This window comes from Cricetulus griseus, chromosome 3 (genome assembly GCF_003668045.3).
Source record: "Cricetulus griseus strain 17A/GY chromosome 3, alternate assembly CriGri-PICRH-1.0, whole genome shotgun sequence".
NCBI lineage: Eukaryota > Metazoa > Chordata > Mammalia > Rodentia > Cricetidae > Cricetulus > Cricetulus griseus.
In genome coordinates, this window is record NC_048596.1 from 65830493 (window position 1) to 65849532 (window position 19040).

Consider the following 19040-nt stretch of genomic DNA (forward strand, 5'->3'; position numbering starts at 1 on the left):
TAAAAAATATTATTTATTATGTGTTTATGTGTGTGACTGTATACTTGTGTATACGTGTGCAATGGCACACTCATACACCATGACACATATGTGGAGCTGACAGGATAACTTGAGGGAGGTGTTTTCTCCTTCCATTAGATGGATCCTGAGGATGGACATGGGTTATCAGATGTAGCAACAGGCACCTTGCCCCTCCCACTTTTGAGGCAGGGGTTCTTACTGGCCTGGCTCTTGAGCTCCATCTCCCAGGGCTGGGATTTTAAGCATGTGCCACCACACCCAACTTTTTTAGTGTGAGTTCTGGGGCTCCAGCGCAGATCCTCAAGCTCTGTACTGATTGAACCTCAGCTCCCCAGTCTCCTCAGTCCCCACAGTTGTTTGAAATGTCTGGACCAAAAGCTGTAAAACCTCTGTTGTGTACATGTCTGGCTATGGTGGCTTCTCTGTCCCTTAAACTGCTCTTTGTTTTGAGTCTGGCTACTTTAGGCCGAAAGGAATGTGATACCCAGCTACAGTTTCTGTGCTCCTGGATTTCAGCTCTGGCAGCTGGGACTGTGGATCTATCTCCCTGGTTCTCCAGATTCGGGACCACTTGCCTATCTAAGGGGATGGATGTTGGAAGAACTGTTTGTCTTTCAGTTTGTTCCTTTTTCCTTGCTGCAAAGAGAGTGATGATTCCCAAGCTCTTTCCACCACTGACAGACATCAAAGAGGGGTTGCGATTGCACAGGCACTTTCAGGAGATGCTCTTCATGGTCAGATAGAGACTACATATATGCTAAGGGAAACAGAGAGTAAAATGACCCTTCTGCTTATCTTTTTGATTCAAATATCCTGAGGGCTTTTCTTCCTTCCTTTAAGATTTAGTTTATTATTTATTTATAGGAAAGTATGTATCTCTCTGTCCATGCATGAGTGTCATGAAGAGGACCAGAAGAGGGCACTGGATCCCCTCTACAGTTACAGGAGGTTCTGAGATGTCTGATACTGGTGCTGAGAACTGAGCTCAGGTCCTTTGCAAGGGCAAAACTCACTCTTAACCACCAAGTATCTCTCCAGCCTCTTCTGAATTTTCTTAATGTATTGTGTGTGTGTGTGTGTGTGTGTGTGTGTGTGTGTGTGTGTGTGTGTGTGTGTGTGCCTGTGCGTGTGTTCAGAGGCCAGGTTTGTGTTCTCTACTTTATCCCATTGACATAGGGCCTGTCACTGAACCTGTGGATTGGTGATCATCAAACCCCAGAGATCCTCCTGTCTCTGCCTGTCACAGTGCTGCAGTTACAGGCACACACACTACTCTGCCCAACTTTTTGTTTGTACTGGGAATGCTAACTTGGGGGGGGGGGGTTCAGGCTTGCATAGCAAGTGCCATTACTCACTGGACTGTATCTCCAACCCTTTTCGAAGAATGAATGCTGTACCACATTCCTCCTGACACAAAAGTCCATTCCAATGACCCCAGAGCACTTGTAAGTCACATAGATGGCAGATATGGAAGTGGAGGCTAAGTGTTTGCATGCTACCTAATGACTGGGTCATGGCCTGAAATCAGAAGGCCAATGACTGGGGAGAACAGTGAGGAAAGTTAGGCATGGTAGAAAGAGTTTTGTCTGGCATTTCTGCCTAGAGACATCTGAGAGAAGCAGAGGAGAGTCATGGCCAGGAGTCAGCCATTATGGCTCCTTAGGAGGGTACAAAGAAGCCAGATTGGGAGTGCATCCACACAGAGAGACACGAGATTGGCCAGCCACTCCTTAGACTTGGGCTTAGGTATCATCAAGCGCCCTAAAAGTGCACCAGGCCTCCTGCTCTTCCTGGATATACCTTAAGAAGGATGTGCACCAGGAAGGGTGTCCATAGACCTAACTGCATTGCAGTCATAGCAGGAACATACAAGGTCAATGATAACCAGATTCACCCAGGCACCCTCCATCTGCTCTAACAAATGACCATACACTGGGTGGCTTCAAAGAGCACAGAAACCATCCTCATACTCATGGAGTTCTGAAGCCAAAATGTCAGTAGGTCAGCCATTTCTTGATCTTTTCAGTATGTAGAGAGTCTTGGGGTTCTGAGGACTGTCTTCATCACTCTAATCACTGGTCTCTGTTCACAAGGCTTCTCTTCTGTATGTGTTTGCTTTCCTTTTTTCAGGGGGCAGGGGCTGAAACAAGGTCTTATGTGGTCTACACTGGTCTCAGAAATGCTATATAGCTGAGGCTAGCCTTGAACTCTCATGATCCTCAGGCCTCCACTCCTAAGTGCACCATCATGCCCAGCTTGTTTTTCTTTGTATAAGAACTCCTGGGAATGGGTTTAACCCTTCCCTACCTAGGCATCCCAGGCTAATCTCATCCCAGGTTTCAGTGTGGATGTGTGAGTTCAAGTGAGAGGACAATAAGCTCAGCTGCCAGTCATTCCTCAGCTGCTGCCCGCCTTGTTGTTGATGCTGTTGTTGTTTCCTTTGAGATAGAGTCTCTTATTGGCCTGGAGAGTACCAACCTGGATGCCCAGTGAGATCCAGAAATGCAACTGCCCAACTGTCTTTACTTCACCAGTGCTGAGATTATACACCACCATGCTTGGGATATTTTTACATGAATTCTGGAAGATTGAACTTGGGTCTTCAGGTTAGTAAGGCAAGTACTTTACCGACCAAGCTACCCTCACCTCCCAGGCTCTGATCGGCCGAGACTCCTTTTTTCCAAAGAGGGCCATATTCGCAGGACTAAGGACAAATACACTCACTATAGCACATTACTCTGATCTAATACAAGCCGGAGTCTTCATATCTGCAATTCACAAGGTGCTACCTCGGTAATGAAAGTAGATGGCTTGCTACCCTCAGCCACAGGGAGTACATTGTGAAGACATCCAGAAGGGAGCCAAGCTCTCAGCCTGGCTGAGAGCAGACATGCAAGCAATTCTCTGTCCTTCTTCCCCTGCACCAAAGAGGACTCCGTGTGTGTGTGTGTGTGTGTGTGTGTGTGTGTGTGTGTGTGTGTGTGTGTGTGTGTGTTATGCTGTGCTGTGAAGTGTTCTATGGCCAGCTGTCCTCTGGGCTCCAAAATACCCTGGCTCCACTTGCATTCAGCATGCTGTGAAGATGGAAGGTTTAATTAACTTTTTGCTCACCAGCACGTTGACTGTGCAGCTCATGCGATTTTCTTTGTTTTCGTCATGCATGATGGTCCTGTAGTCCAGGAGCCTCTCCATCAGCCGCACCACGAGCTTCACAAAAGTTTCCCCTGTCTTGGCGAGGTATTTATGCTTCCTGCAGTGCTCCAGGAGGCTGAAAAATAATTACATACACCTTGTTAATCACACTCCAAGAAAGAAACTTGAGGTGTGGTTTAAAATATTTCCCATTATTAACACATTTTAATTATTTCTGGGCTACAAAGTTCATTGTAGTCTAATTACAAGTCTCTCTGTCTCTCTCCTGACATAAATCCCACCGAGAATCAACACTTACATTTTATCAAATAACACTTTGTATTGCTCGTCTCCTCTGCCTCCTTCCACTTCATGATCCAGCTTAGTGATGATCTCATTTTCAAACTATAATTAAACAGAGGAAGCATAAATAATTAGCATGGCAGATACTCCATTTTACGACATGGGCCCGCAATCACTTCTACATCTTTGGGATCACTGTCGGATGGTTACCCTCTGCCTTTGAAACCTGATTTCATTTCAGAGATGCTGTCCCCAAGCTCTTGCAGGCATCTGATGACTCCCAGCCTCAGAGAGAACCTTCTCTTTCTATTCTAGTTACCGGAGCCTGGATGCATGTATCTCAATAGCAGGAGTAAGAGGCATAGAAGGAAAGTGAAGCCAACTGTAGGAAATGGAATCAAGGAGTAACAGAGATACTAAACTTTATCTCTACAAACAAACAACACTTGAAATAGGGTGTCGATTCCCGGAGGGAACAGATGGCATTTCATTTGCTAGGTTAGCTTTCTCGGCAATCTGAAAACATTCACGGGGCCACTTCACTGCCACTCTGTGACAGATCTCCAATTCAAACAGGATTGCAGAAGAGTCCAAAAAGAGAAATCAGCAGTCACCTTTAGATGGTTCATCTCCAGGCTCACCCTATCCTCCCCAGAGCTGCTGACTGGATAGCATGAGCATCAAAGTTGACTGAATATCTCTCAAATCCAGACTTAAAAAAAAAAAAAAAACTCTAAGTTTTAGGAAGTCAGAAATTCCCAGAATGTTTCTAGAGCTCACTGCAATGGAAATAAACACCTTCATAATCACAAATTTCCACCAATTCCTTCCCTGATAGCTGGGTGACACCCAGGTCAAAGAGAAACTCCAGGTTACTAGTGAGGGTGTTAGTAGGCAGGCAAGGCTGGAGAAGCATGGGTTCTCACACAAATGGAGGCATCCACATTCTGAACAAAGGAAGGCAAGCAAGAAGGAAGCAGACAACTAAACTCAGAGTCATAAGAATGACAGCCAGGTGACAGTAGGCGTTTTCCCTTAGTGACTGCTGTAGTGAGGCTTAGAGATGAGCCTGAGACAGTTGTTCTCATGAAGTGACCATAAAATATTGCACATAAAATATTTGTCTGGTGTTTTGTCATGTGTTTTGAAATAGGGTCTCATGTAGCCCATGCTGGCTTCAAAATCAGTATGTAATGACAGATGAACTTGGGATCCTCCTGCCCCCATCTCCCAAGTGTGCCACGATGCCAGATTTTATGGAATGCTGAGGATAGAATCCAGGGTTTCCTGTATGCCAGGCATGCCCTCTACCAATTAGCTACATCCCTAGGGAGGCAGGGAGTTGAGGCTTAAGGTAGATGGAGCTCAGGAGAGCTTAGTATATCAGCAAAGAGTGGGCTGGTTGGTACTGAAACAATTGGCTTTCTGAGCCTTGTCCAACCAAGCCATAGACATGGGTCACTGACAGGGGGCTTGTGAAATGCTACTGTGGTGGTGGCAAAATGGTGGGCTCTGGAAAAGTAGAAAGCAAGGCCCAGGGAAGAGCCTGCAAGGTGGCACAGACTCTCCTGTAGCAGGTTTTCTTGGGCCACCAAGCCCCAAATCATGACACTGAGACTTACTAATAATACGAAGGCTTTTTTTCTTTAAGTTAAATTAACCCATTTCTATTAATCTATGTGCTAAGGCTCATTTACCTCATGCATGTACTGCCCGTCCTGTCGTCCTGCTTCCTCTGTGTCTGTCTGTCTGGCTCTCCTTTTCTGTGTTCCCACCAGCCTCTCCTATCCCCGCTCTGCTAGCTACTGGCCATTCAGCTTTTTTATTAGATCAATCAGATGCCTTTGGCAGGCAAAGTAAAACAGCAACACATCTTTACCTAGCTAAACAAATGCAGCATAAACAAATGCATCTTTACATAGTTAAACAAATATTCAATTCCACAACACTTTCCCATTCTCATCAGGATGCTGCAGTACCCAGAGCCTCACTTTCATCCTGCTGTGCAAACATAAGATGGGGCAGGAGGGGTTGAGGTTGCTTCTTGCTTAGCACTAAAGACTTGGCAGTTTCCCAGCCACCTTGGCCTTTCTGAGCTCCTCATTCTTTCTGATCTTCTCACACTCTCCTCCCAGATAAATACCACTTTTTTGATCGTCAGGCTTAAGAAGTTCAAGGCTTTTAGAAACAGAGATGGTTTCATTGAAGGAAGAGATTGACTTTTCTTTTTTCCTTTTTTTTCAGTGTGGAGTCTTAAGAAAAATACTTTCGTTATAAAATGACTACCTTGTGCTACTCGCCTGCAATGACTCTACTCTTTGAAAAGGATTCATTCGAGAAGCCATTTGCTTTGGACCCTCACAGAAGGGAGACCTCTTACAATTAGCCCTGAGATGGCATTTCAAAGCAGTCCCATATTTCAGGGGAAAACAGAATGAGATGCCAAAGATCAAACATGTGCGATTCAGAACAAATAGTTGAGATCTAAAAGAGAACCAATATCTTAATTCAGACATACACTCAAGCATCCATATTTGAGGAATACAACTGGGAAAGTATAGAGAATTCATAAAGGAAGGACTTATCCCAACACACACATTTAAAATTGGTCATCCTTCCCTGGTCACAAGGCTGTGGGTCCTACGTTATGAAAATAACATGCTTTCTCTGCTTCCGTGTGTAAATTCAGCTTTCACTCACACTTGGACAACGAGGATGTTTTGGCTCCTTAATATTCTGCTCATCAAACTTTTCTGAGGAATTTAATGTTTTCTAAAGAGAGTGACTGAATGGTAAGTGCGCCAGAGCACAGCGGACTCTAGATTTACCGAATGCCAGTCTAAGGTAGAGCATCTGCACAAACACCTGGCAATTCTGTCACCTACCAGCAAGGCTTACTTACAGCAGCAGGGCTCTTCAGCTAGCCTCTCATTTCTGTGTCTTCATTCGTTTTTACAGCACATACTAGGATCAATATGCTAGTGTACTGTGACCTGTTATCATAATCAGAATTAAGCGGCCCCATCCCAATAAATTGGAGACAGTCCATTTGCTGACAGAGCAGGGCTGCTTTTTATAAAGGTCATGTTTATTGTGTCCCTTGTCAGGCTGTACTGTGGTAACAGGCAGCAGGGCTCTGTGGCTAGGATAAAATTAGAGTGTGGTTATTGTGCTACTCAAAAGGTGGCAGAAGCTCACTCACTGATGCAATAAGCAGAATCATTATATTTTCTTCTTCTTGAAATCACCAATATTGCTACAAAATATCCAGTGTCTCCAACTTAAAATATGGAATAAAGCCTCTCAAGTCTCAGATAGCAATACCTCTCCCCCCCCCCCCCCCCAGAACATTATATGTAAGAGACCATCCATCCAAGGCATTCGGAAGGGTGCTTTTCAACCGATGCTGATGGGCTGTCCTCACAGTGGCATTGATGTTGTGAATTCAATTAACTTTAGAAAAAAAGCTATTGCTTCCCATTCTTTCTGCCAAAGTCAGCTCAGGGCTACTGGATACTATTTCAGAGACTACGAAGCGGGGATCCCAGCCACAGACCATCTTAAAGCCTATGATAATTCATTTGAAATATGTAATTTTGGGTTAGGTTTATTGCTATTAAAAATCATGCTTTGTGTGCTTATGTTTCTATCTACTGAGCCACCTTACCAGTCTTACTGCTATCACTATAATATATTTATACATGTATTTAATCAAACCTGCATTGTGTTCAGGATTATTTATCACAAAGATCTGGACACAACTAATTCAGCATACAGACAAAGGCTCAGAGCTTATCAAGAGCTGGTTGAGATCATAAACCGATGAGTGGAACCCGCTGCATCTAATAACAAAAGAGTTTCTTGGTAAATGTTGCCCTCTGTCCAAAGTGCTCTACTTTTGTTCTCATGAAAACAAGCCCAGAAGACACTGCAAGGTAGGAGCTTGGTGCTTGGCCACTTTCTGGTTTCAGAGAGCACCAAGGAATCTCCTCTGTTGTCTCCTCTACCTCCAGATGGAGCTCAGCCAGTCTGCTGGAGCCATGCAAACTTCCTCAAGGGATTTACCAGAGGGCACAAAAAACAGAAAGATGGTTGACTGAGTCTGGGTGGAAAATACGGCCCTGAAGAAGCCTCAGAAGGCACAAGCCACTGCTTTAAAAAACCTCTGTCTCCCAGATCTCCTGATGACATCTTAACAGTGACAGGTTCTCCAATCTGTCACTTGGCCTTTAATCCCTGTGCTCAGACACATTAATATTTTTATGTAGATTGCATTTATCTTCCCTAACCTCTGAGTAAACTTAATTACACACTTAATTAATCACTAGGATTTCATCCCATATTTAAAAACCTCCATATTTCCCCTGTCTATCAAGTATGCAGCTCCCTGACCTTGAAGCTTGTCTCACCTGCTCTTGACCTGAGAGACTCCAAAACTGTACCCTTGGGGTAGGGAGGCCGGCTGCCTGGACTGCCTGGCTGAGATACCTTGCAGACGCTCACAACTCAGCCTGGAGAGGCACAATTGGCTGGGCACAATTACTGTGAACTCAATGAAAATGGCCTCAGAGAGAGTCAAGGTTGACTTAGTTGAGGGAGATTATGGGAAGTTGAGTACATCTTTGCTGGAAGGCTTTAAAGAACAGGATCCACTATAATAGGAACTCTTGGAGTCAAAGGTATTAGTTGTCAAGATCTCTCAAGACCACCTTTGGGAATGAATTCAATGAAATCAAATCTACTCCCCATGCAATGGTTCCTCTGGAAGCAGCCAAAGCAGTATGACCACATATTGTTTAGAAATGAAGAGCACAGATCAACAAGCTAACAAATAAAACTCCCAATGAATTGGTAAATAAGCAAGATAAAATTTCCACCAAACTTATTCACATTCACAGCACAGTACAAATTGTACTGGCTTTTTAACCAAGTGGCAGAAGTTTCCAACATCCACTTGGGTTATTCAATTATTTGCTTAAGGTTAGCAGCATGGACAGAGGAGATTATTCAAACAGAAATTCAGGAACTGAGTTTCGGATGGCACCAAGATGATTCATGTTTATATTGTTACTACTAAATGGGAGTGTCTGGAGGTGGTGGAACAGTTTACTCAGATTCACAAAGATGACATGAAACAGCCCCATGATTGAGAACATAATTTCCCCTTTCCCACTGCAGTTTTTATCAATGGTATGTGGCCTATGTGGCTATTTGCTTACACTTCTCAGCTGTTAGCACTGTATTTTCCAAAGCTGTAACAAATGGAATTCTTTAAAAATATGTCAGGAGAGAATTTAAAGTTTTTTTTTCTTTCATTTTTATGTTTTGAAAGTAAAATGCAGTGTGAGGCTGAGATTCTGAGGGTTATGCATCTGGAAGGCTATCAGGAAGATGACAGAAAAGTCAGGGTAAGGCCAAGAGATGGTTCATCATCCCTTTACCAAGGCTGGGTGTGTGGAGGTGGGTGACAAATGGGGCAAGAAGATCCAGATGCCTCCTCACCACTCACACACTACTTTAAGATGGGGTGGAAAGTGGAATCAGACAGAGGACCATGAAAAGAGGGGTGAGTTGAGGTAGCATGTTATACTGAGAGTGGACAGAGAATTCCTGGAGGGAAACCATCAGGAGGGAATAATTTAGGTGGATGGGTGGGATGGGTGAGACTCTCCCATGTGTTCTTGCCTCTACTGCTTGGAGCACTCACAGCCAAGGAGGAAAATGGCATGCTCCAAAGACAGTATTGGGCAGGGAGGAATAGTGAGAGTGGGGATTTGGGGATGGGAGAGAACATGTGGCCAACCATGTCTTCCTTCCTCTGGGCTGCAGATCTGCTTTACTGGCCCATAAGGATGTATATACCTACAGCCAGAAGGGATTTCTGAAAGAACCCTATACTGCCTTGCATTTCAGATGCTTTTGTCTAGTCCAAGACCCCTCATGGTGGATCACAGCTCTACCCACTGGGGTCCAGTCCCTGTGCAACTTCGCCATAGATAGGTGACTTTTATTAGCATGAGGGATCCCATGTCCACAGGCTTTCCTGTTATTGTTGTTTTGCCTTTTCTAGACCTTTTTTGAGCCAGGGTCTTAGGCATCCCAGGCTATCTTCAAACTTGTTAGGCAGCTGAGGATGACCTTGACATTTTGATCCTTCTGCCTCCACCTCTATAGTGCTGGGATTAAACACACACCACCATGCACGGTTTATTCACTGCTAGGGACCAAACCCATAGCTTTGCACATGCCAGGTAAGCACTCTACGAACTGAGCCATACGCCCAGGCATAAAGAACTTCATGGAGCTGATGGCTCATGCTGAAATCTGTCCAGAATTGAAGAAACCAAGATGACTCAATGACCCAAGGTAAGGAATACAGCCTTAGAAAAGTCACAGACTACAGGAAGTCATAGTTCCTGAATGGGTAACTCTATGTGCCCCCACCATATCACTATAAGAGCCCAGCCAATGGAAGAACCTTGGAGAGACTGCACAGGACAAGGGCACCGGGATCTTGAAGGAAGTTTTCTGCTCTTCCAGGAACTGTAGTGGAAAGAACATGCTAATAAAATGCTACCACTGTGGCTGAGGAGTGCAAGGGCAACCACTCCAGGCAACTCTGGGAAAGCCAATTTGCAGCAGCACAGGCTTCTAAAACTCCAGTCATGGTTAGATACAATTTAATCTTGAGTCAAATGGAGGTTGCCCCCTGAACCCAGTAGGTCACCTCCAAACTCCAATTATGAGTCAACAATACAACCTGGCCACAATGCATATTTCACGAACATCAGCATATCAACTTCTCTGCTATGAAAGCACAATCTTTAGGAGATTCTATGTCCTGTGACCAAAACACTCAAGCTGCCTAAAAACAAAAAAACCCTAATGCCTTCCCCTCACTCCATTAGGTTTGTGCATCTGCTATAAAAGTGGAGGCAATTTAAGCCCTCACTGATGTGACTAATCAGGTTAGATAATTGCATCTGTGGTGGATTAGTTAAACAGCAGCCAAGCATCCCCATCCCAGCACTTATGGATGGAGAGGCAGGCTGAGCCAGCTGTGTCCTGGGGGCTGAGCATGCACTCAGTCAAGATGTACCTGCAGGCGTTGCCTATAAGCAATAGGGGCCATGCTTTCTGCTTTAAGAAAACAGGCTGACAAAGACTAGCCAACGCAGGAAGGTGCCAGAAGGCTAGATAAAGTCAACAGACAAATGCTGTGGTCCAGGGGAGCCCTGGTGTGGGGGAGCAGGGATGGAGAGAAGGATAAAGGTTTAGAGATGAGAAAGGGCCAGGAATGTTGAGTCTTCTCAAACGACTGTGATGACGAGGCAGAGAGGGCAAGCCAAGGCCACTGTAACTAACTTATGCTAGAAAACCAAGTGACCAGGACACCAGCAGAAAAATGAGTGATGGGGAAGGTTTGGGGAACGGCATCTTTCTGGGAGGCTGAGGTAGCTGATCTTTTCCCAACCCACAGGAACAGACTGACACGGAAGAGACCTGCTACAGTTTGCACCTCTAGAGTGCCGTCAAAAGCCATGTGATAGGTACTTGGTCTCTGGGAAACCTTTTATAGTGTGGGAGGTGTGTAGGCCAATAAGATGCATCTTCGAGGGATACCATGGCCTTAGCTCTTCCTTTTCTCTTCTTGGTCCTGGGGTGAGTGGCTTTGTTCCACTACTCTTCCAGTCCCATTATGATGAGCTGCCCTACTAATGGCCTTAAACAAGAGGGATAGTCGATCATGAACAAAACCCTCTCAAATGGTGAGCCAACACAAGCCCTTTCTCTTTATAAATGGATTATCTCCTGTATTTGTTCTGGTGAGCAGGGAAAGCTTACCATCATGAGATTGAGTCAACATACTTTACAGTTTTTGTCTTTTGGTTTGTTTCACTTAGAGAGTTGTCAAATCATGCAACCCTGTGTCTCAACACAAATGGGAAATGGCCAGAGAGTTTGCTGCAAAATGATGGAGTATGAGACCATGTTTGGCCTGATACATGTCTTTTTGTGATCTGCTTGTCCATGGCTGTGCTTTTATTTGCCTACATCCAAGCAAGGTGTGTGTGTTTTTAAAGTCATGAAATGCTTCCAGAACATGAGCTGGGATTCGGGGAGCATCACTTCTCTGTGGTATTACTCAGGAAGTTTAGCTTCCTGCAAAAGCAATGGACAGAGTCTGAATGTCCAAAACAAGGACAATATTTAGACTGGAGCCCCTGCATCTGTGGCTTTCATTAACCTCTCATTTTCCCGCAAACCTGGGGTAAACTAGAACAATTGGAGCACCTCCTTAGAAGACTGCTGTAGGATATTTAGAAACCACCACAATACAGCAACCAGACACAAAGACCACAAGAAGGGAAGAAGTGCAGAAACCCACCTCCCATTCATCTTCATTTCAGCAACCTTTGACCTTTGTTTTGACCCAAAGACTATGTTTAAAAATTGAGAAATGGTATAAGTGTTTTTAATGGTGTTTGATTTTAGTTTTCTGGTCTTGTGACATTTATCTATATAAATACCTTTTTCTCCCTTTACCTGAGGTTGTTTTTTTTTTTTTAATTTAATAGCAGTTTTTACAAGTCTTTATGCTTGGTTCATATGAAATTCAAAAAGTCAAATGAATTTTATGCCTGGGAAAAGTATCTTAGATTATAATTTATAGTTTCAACAAGCCTGGAGTGACACTGGAACCAGGCTTTAGAGGCAGTAGTGGTGGAGTCAGGTCAAAGCTTGTAGCAATAATATTAAACAATTTGGCAATAATGTCAAATGGTACAAAAGCATTTTGTTCCAAGATTGCATTTCTGAATATGTATACTGGGGAAACATTCAATATAAGTCAAGCTATGTGAATGAGCAGGTGCACAGTATACTGATTGGTAGTGGAAACTGGGAGGCCTAAAAAAGTAAATAGTTCCTGAAGTGTTATATCTCCATTAAAATTAGATTTAAAAATTATACACACGCCACATATATTATATTATGTATTATATATATATAGTGTGAATGGGTATGTATGTGCGGGAGTGCATAGCCCATCTGTAGAGGCCAGGAATACACACACAGCCCACCTGCAGAGGCCAGGAGTGCACAGCCTACTTACAGAGGTCAGGAGTGCACAGCCCATCTACAGAGACCAGAGTATAAAGCCCGCCTACAGAGACCAGGAGTGCACAGCCCATCTGAAGAGGCCAGGAGTGCACAGCCCACCTACAGAGACCAGGAGTGCAGAGCCCATCTGCAGAGGCCAGGAGTTCATAGCCCACCTGCAGAGGCCAAAGGGAGATATTGAGTGTTCTGTTCTCAGTCTCCACCTTATTCCCTGAGACATAACATCTCACTGTACCTAAAGCTCACCTTTTTGGTTAGGCTGATTAGCCAGCAAGCTCCTACAACCCATCCCAATACTGCCCCAGCTCAAGTATGTGTCAAAATTCTGGGCTAAGCTTTTTTTTTTTTTTTAACAACGGTTCTAGAAATTCAAACTCAGGTCTTCATGCTTGCACAGAAATGTTCTAAACACATTAAGCCCTCTTTCCAGCCTCAAGGGACTTTAATGTAGGATTTAATGTAAAGTCCATATAAATACCAGTAAGGGACAGTTAGAAGCTAGTTAGAAGGACCACCTTCCCCAAAGAGAAAGACAGAGAATGACAGATTCGTCAGTAAGGATGGTCACAGCCTTTACTGTGAGCTGTGGAGACTGTTTTTGTGTGTGTCACCTTTAGCTTTAGAATCATCTATGAATGCCTTCCAGTTTTTCTGTCTGTCTCTCCAGTCTTCACACTCTTTGCACATTTGCAGCCTTACCATTTGGAAGCTCCGGGTGGAGTGGAACTCACACTGCATCATGTCAAAAAAGATGGGGATGGTGGCTTTTCGAAGCTCCGTCTCAGGAATCAATGTCATTTCCAATATTGGGCCGACCATTTCTGGGATGAATTTTATTTTGTGTTGACCTTTCAATAAAGAAAAGTGACATCTGTTATCTTAAAAAGATGGGGTGGATTTTCAAAAGGGGTCTAAGAACACAGAACACAGCAACACAGACTGTGATTTTGAACGAGGATTTCCATGGTTGTGAACCCAACCTTGCTTGTAAGGAGTTTGAACACCTCAAGTCATGTATGAACTGAAAGCTGAGGGGATGGCTCAGTAGTAGGTAAAGCATTTGCCATGTAAGCATGCAGATTGGAGTTCAGAACATCATTACCCACATAAAAGCTGGGGGAGGCATGGCAGCACAGAGGAGGCAGAGACTGGATCCCTGGGGCATGATGGCGAGCTGGACTAGCTGACACAGCAAGCTCTGAGCTCAGTGAGAGACCCTGATTCAATAAATAAAGTAGAGGGCACAGAGAGATGACACTCTTAGTGAAACTATGGTTTCTACACACATGGAACATATGAGCATGCCATACCCATAAACACATGCAAAAAAAAAAATGAATAGAATTCCTGCTGCTACAAGAGAGCTACTTAAAAACACATTCCCTTTCAGTCTATTAGAGAAGGACAGGGATGGTCTAGTCTCCACATCTGTAAAGTGGAGTTGAGAAGGTTGAAATGTGAGGAAATCATGAGCAAGCAATGACACACTGCCCTCTAATTGTGTCTCAGGTCAGCAAGATAGTACAGTAGGTAAAGGTGTTTGTCACTGAGCCTAATGACCCATGTATGATCCCAGAGCCCACATAAAGGTAGAAGGAGAGAGCCGACCCTATAGGGTTATCCTCTCATCTCTACTCATGTGACATGGCATGTACCCTCCCATATCATGCACACACTTACAATAATAATAAAAATATTTAAAAACTTGTCACCCGTAGATATGTCTTACTCGGTATGTTTAGTGGTATTTGGTGGCACTATTGTATTCTTTTAGAGCAGCTGTTTCGATGTTTGTTTTGAGACAAGATCTCCCTATATATTGACCAGAGAGGCTGGTTTCACAAGAAGTCAACTGTAGCACATAAGTCAAGGACATGATCACCATCTGCTACTTGGTCAGACAGAGCAGGGAACTGGAGCTGGGAGAGCCAGCATTTGACAAGCATGGGAAGTGACACACAGAGAGTACAGATGGACTCTTAGGTACTTCTGTTTCCAAGATGGTGTGGAGAGGTGTGGTCCATGGGCACCTCTGTGAACTATACGACAACTTATGAAGCACTCTGAATGACTGCACACGGAGCCCTGACTGGGACAAGGGACTGCAGAAATAGTAGGGTTTACCACCTTGGGCTGCTGCTTGATAGGGATGCATTTATGTAAAGAACAGCTTTATTGGGCTTAGGAGATAAAGGACCTGCTTTGCAACAAGAAGACCCAAGTTTGAGCCTCAGAACTTAAAATAATGAAAAGCAAAGGTGTGGTGGGATATACTTGCATTCCCTGCACTGAGGAGGTAGAGAAAGTCGATTCCTAGGCTTCACTGGCCAGCCAAAGTACTTGGTGAGCTCTAGGCTCCTCTGTCTGTGCTGTCACTGAATTCAGGATGTTTGGGGAATGGCACAGATGCATGGGGTTTGATGAGAGTCAGGGAAGGCAAGGGGAGAAAGCCGTGGCAAGCCCTGGCTCCACAACCCTGCTGGCGAAGCTTCCAGGAAGCTCTCTACAGGGAGGCAGGCCGGCTGTGGTGGTTAATCTCTGTGGTCAGCCAATAACATCTGGAATTAACTCAAGCAGCTGGGTACACCTGTGAGGGATTTTTCTTGATTAGATTATTCAAAGTAGGAAGACCAACCTAAATCTGGGCCACATCTTCTAGTGGCAGTCTATTATAAAAGGACGTGGAAGAAGGAAGCATTTGCCTTTTGCCTGCCTACCTCACTCTTGCTGGCAAGTTCATCTATTATGTTGCTGAGGCATTCCTCAGCTGGTAATACAACCTACTTCTTTGGGATTCAAACATAGACTGGAGACCAGCAGCTCTTTAGGTCCTCCATGGGAAGCAAGCACAAGACTGGGGCTGCTGAGACATCCAGTTTCACGAACTGAACAATTATGTGTCTTGGCCTTTATATCATGAAATAGCAATGTGGGACTACTCAGACCACAGCCTGTAAGCCACTCTAAAACACACGTACATGCGCACACAGACACACACACACACACACACACACACACACACACACACGCACGCACGTGGGAGGGCACAGTTGTTCTGTCGGTTCCATTCCTTTAGAGAACGAGGACTAATACACCAGCTTGCTGAGGGAACATGATGAGGCAGGAGTGGTGCTCCCAGGCAGTGATCTCTCATCTTTCATTTTAGAATGCTCCCTTTATCTTCAAGCCACTGCACTGTAACTAGCATTGTCTCATTCCAGCACGTAACAGGAGGGTGCATGAGAAACGATACGCCTGAGTGAATTATTTGTGACATTTTCTTATTAACACCAGCCAGCTGATCTGGAGTTAATTAATCTTATTAATACTTTGACACAATCGGGAAACACAATACGGAATTTGCTTTTCTTTATAGCTCAACGAATGCAGACTTCTGTCAAGAGAGTCATTAAGCAAATGTGTCTATTATAAATAACCATACAAGAAAGCAGACCATTCTCATAAACCAAAAGATGTTTTTATGGAATGGACACTGGTACAAAGTGTGATCCTTGATAAGGAACCTGAATTTAATCAGAATCCAAGTTTTCCAAATTTGGCTCAATAGTTAATATCTTGTCTGAAGCTGCAATTGTGTGATTCTGCCCATTTCCCTTAATGCTTAACACTCTGGAAAGGCAGGCAAGTGCTGCAAAGTGGTCCCCTGAAAGTACCATTATATTCAATTCCTCAGGTGACATTTTCCTTGTATTATGCCTAAAAGATGTCAGAGCCAATGCTTCAGAAAACAGGAGATCGTGACAGCAAGTTGTTCATCAACTGTAATTTCAGTGTCATAAAGTTCTAGCTGTCACTCGCAGCTTTTATTGTTCCTAGCTGGGAAGATCATACAAGGCAGGAGCAGCCATTGGAAAACTAAGCTAAAAAAAAAAAAAATAAGGGCTTTATACCCATGCATTATCACCCTCTCTTTTGGTAAAGGAAACACACTGGGCTGGAATAGCCTGAGACCTCTGAGCAGTGACACCCCTGGGGACAGAGCTGTCACAAGTATATAGACCCTGATTTAGCAAGGTAGGTGGGGCTTTCTGATGCTTGTCATTTGTTTGTTTATTTAATTATTTTGGACACCCACATTTTGGGTTTCCCCTGATGTACATCAAGCTGAAATCTAATGACAGACCTGGATGTGGATCAATGACAGTCAAGGGGAGTCCTGCAGTTTTCTTTTCCTTTGGAGAGAAAGGAAGAGCAGGATGATTGTGATGGTTTGCAAATACCATAGCTCAGGTATTTGAACACTTGTTTTCTGGTCAATGACTCTGTTTGGGAAGACTATGGGACCTTTAGGAGAGGCAGCCTTCCTGGAGGAAGTATGTCACTGGGGGCAGGTTTTGAGAGTTTACAGCCTTGATCCACTTCCAGTTTGCTTTCTCTGCTTCCTGGGTGTAGATGGAAATACAATCTCTCAGCTTCCTGTTCCAGCAGCCTGCTGCCACACCTCCTCTGCCATTACTGACTGTCTCTCTGGAACCTTAGGTGACATGGATTGCTTCCTTTATATGCTGCTTTTGGGGGCCTTGTGTTTTATGACAGCAACAAAGAAGTACGTGAGGCTCTTATAACCACGGTGCAAGCCAAACAGTCTACCTTCAGTCTCCTTGTTGTATTTTCTACCCCTAAGACCTGCCTGGAGTTTCTATTCTAGTGATAGGATCTAGTGCTAACTCCTCTGAAAGTGACACCTGGCTTTCTCTAGAAGCCAGGCCTTTCTCAGTACCTTCCCAGGTATCTGGATGTTTGCCTTAACAGCTCTGGTGTTCAGAAATCCAGCCACTGTACAGGGAAATTGTAGAAAAACTGTGCACACAAGGATCACAGAACAGAACCTGCTACCATCTTCTGCTAGGGTCCACTGTACAGTATCCAGACTTAATGAATGGCAATCAGTTTGCACATTCCCCAAAACACCAGTGAAGGGGATCCCTACATGAAAAATAGCCCATGCCAAATAAGGTGCAAACAAGGTTTCTCTGTGAGCACTTTTCTTCCAGCCAGATTGGGCCAGGGAGCATGTGCTGATTCCTGAGAGCTGGATGTAATAAACAAAAAGAGATGGTGGAACCAAGGTGAGAGGGAGATGAGGTGGCCCCAGAAGCCTCCTCCAAGCAGCTCTCATAAATAACAGGAGAGTAGGGTAAATGAACACATTTTTTTCCTATTTTTCTTTTGGAAGAGCATGGTCTTGACTTCCTCTTTTACATGTTGCATTCCGGGAAGAAAAGGCCTGTTACGCTGTCCCAGCCTGCAGGGCTGCTGGGGCACCACTGTGTGAGACACCCCTTTCCAAAGACCAAACACACACACACACACACACACACACTGGAAGGGCAGGCGGAAGGAAGGCATCCAGTGCAGCAGTGGAGTGACAGGTGACTAATTCTGAGGTGAGGAACACATCTGATCCGACTTCTATTTTTATTTTCTTGGCAGAACTGGCTGTGTGTGCCTGCCAACATATTCCCAAACCTGAGCCCATTGGAAACAAAGAAAACAGGAAGCTATGTGGTGGAAAATAGGTTGTGCACATCCTGGGAAATCATGATGAGGTGCTATGAGTTTGGAGAGCAGCGACTTGCACAGTGCCATTGGCAGGCAGGCAGGCAGGCCTGGACACTGGGGAACCGCGTCAGGAAGGATCCTTGCTGGCCATGATGACCCCACAGAATCATTCCTAGAGCCTGCACATGGAAGATCCAAGGAGGAGCAAAGGACTTACTATTTGTCAAAACAAAAACAAAACCAAACAAAAATCCCATGAAATTCTCAGTTATTTGCCTAGCAGGAATCCAACCCTGGCAGTTATCCTTTCTTGCAGATTACAAATCCTTGTTCTTTAGTTGGCCAAGGTCATGGCTTTCTTTTGATCTCCTACTTGTTCTCACACCAAAGTTGATGTTTTGCTGTTGATGAGCAAGCTGTGAAACACTCAGGCATTAGCCACATGCTCACATTAGAGAGTAACAATCTGGGGAGGGGGGCACTGCCCCTCAGTTAGCTTTATTCTTGGCATGGTGAATCAAAAGTCTCTATTGCTGGGCTCATCTTGTTAGAACATAATGGCAGATGATGTCAAGAGAGTTCACCACTCTGGGACAGAATAGGAAAGTCTGAGACTGCAGGTTCCTGAGGAGGCTCTGTGGAGAACCTCACCCTCCCAAAGCCCCATGTTTCCTTCCTTCATGGCTGTCATGGCAAATGACATGGAAAGAAATGGGGTCGGGTTCAATGACAATCTCTGGAGCTTCAGCGGCACCACTGACAATACTTAAAAATAAACACATAGTTTGGCTCCTGGTGGAAGGAGAGGCATCTCCAGTGAGACAAATATGGGCAATGTGCACATGCTACTGGAAATAATTGTCACTCATGTTTCTGTAAGAGCCTTAAAGAAACTCACTGAGTAACCCAAAAAAGATAAAAAAAAAAAAAAAGGGCAT

At 44.5% G+C, this 19040-nt stretch overlaps 1 protein-coding gene across 2 annotated transcripts in view; it reads right to left on the minus strand.

The window, feature by feature from the left end:
• The window catches only part of LOC100773370 (dedicator of cytokinesis protein 1), a 495025-nt gene that overhangs the window by 65186 nt on the left and 410799 nt on the right, over positions 1-19040 (minus strand). For both annotated transcript variants that reach the window (XM_027409107.2, XM_027409106.2), the window contains exons 33-35: positions 13279-13427; positions 3473-3558; positions 3133-3289 (exon numbers count right to left, since the gene is read on the minus strand). In XM_027409107.2, the coding sequence (XP_027264908.1) occupies positions 3133-3289; positions 3473-3558; positions 13279-13427 (392 nt within the window). The remainder of the gene's footprint in view (positions 1-3132; positions 3290-3472; positions 3559-13278; positions 13428-19040) is intronic.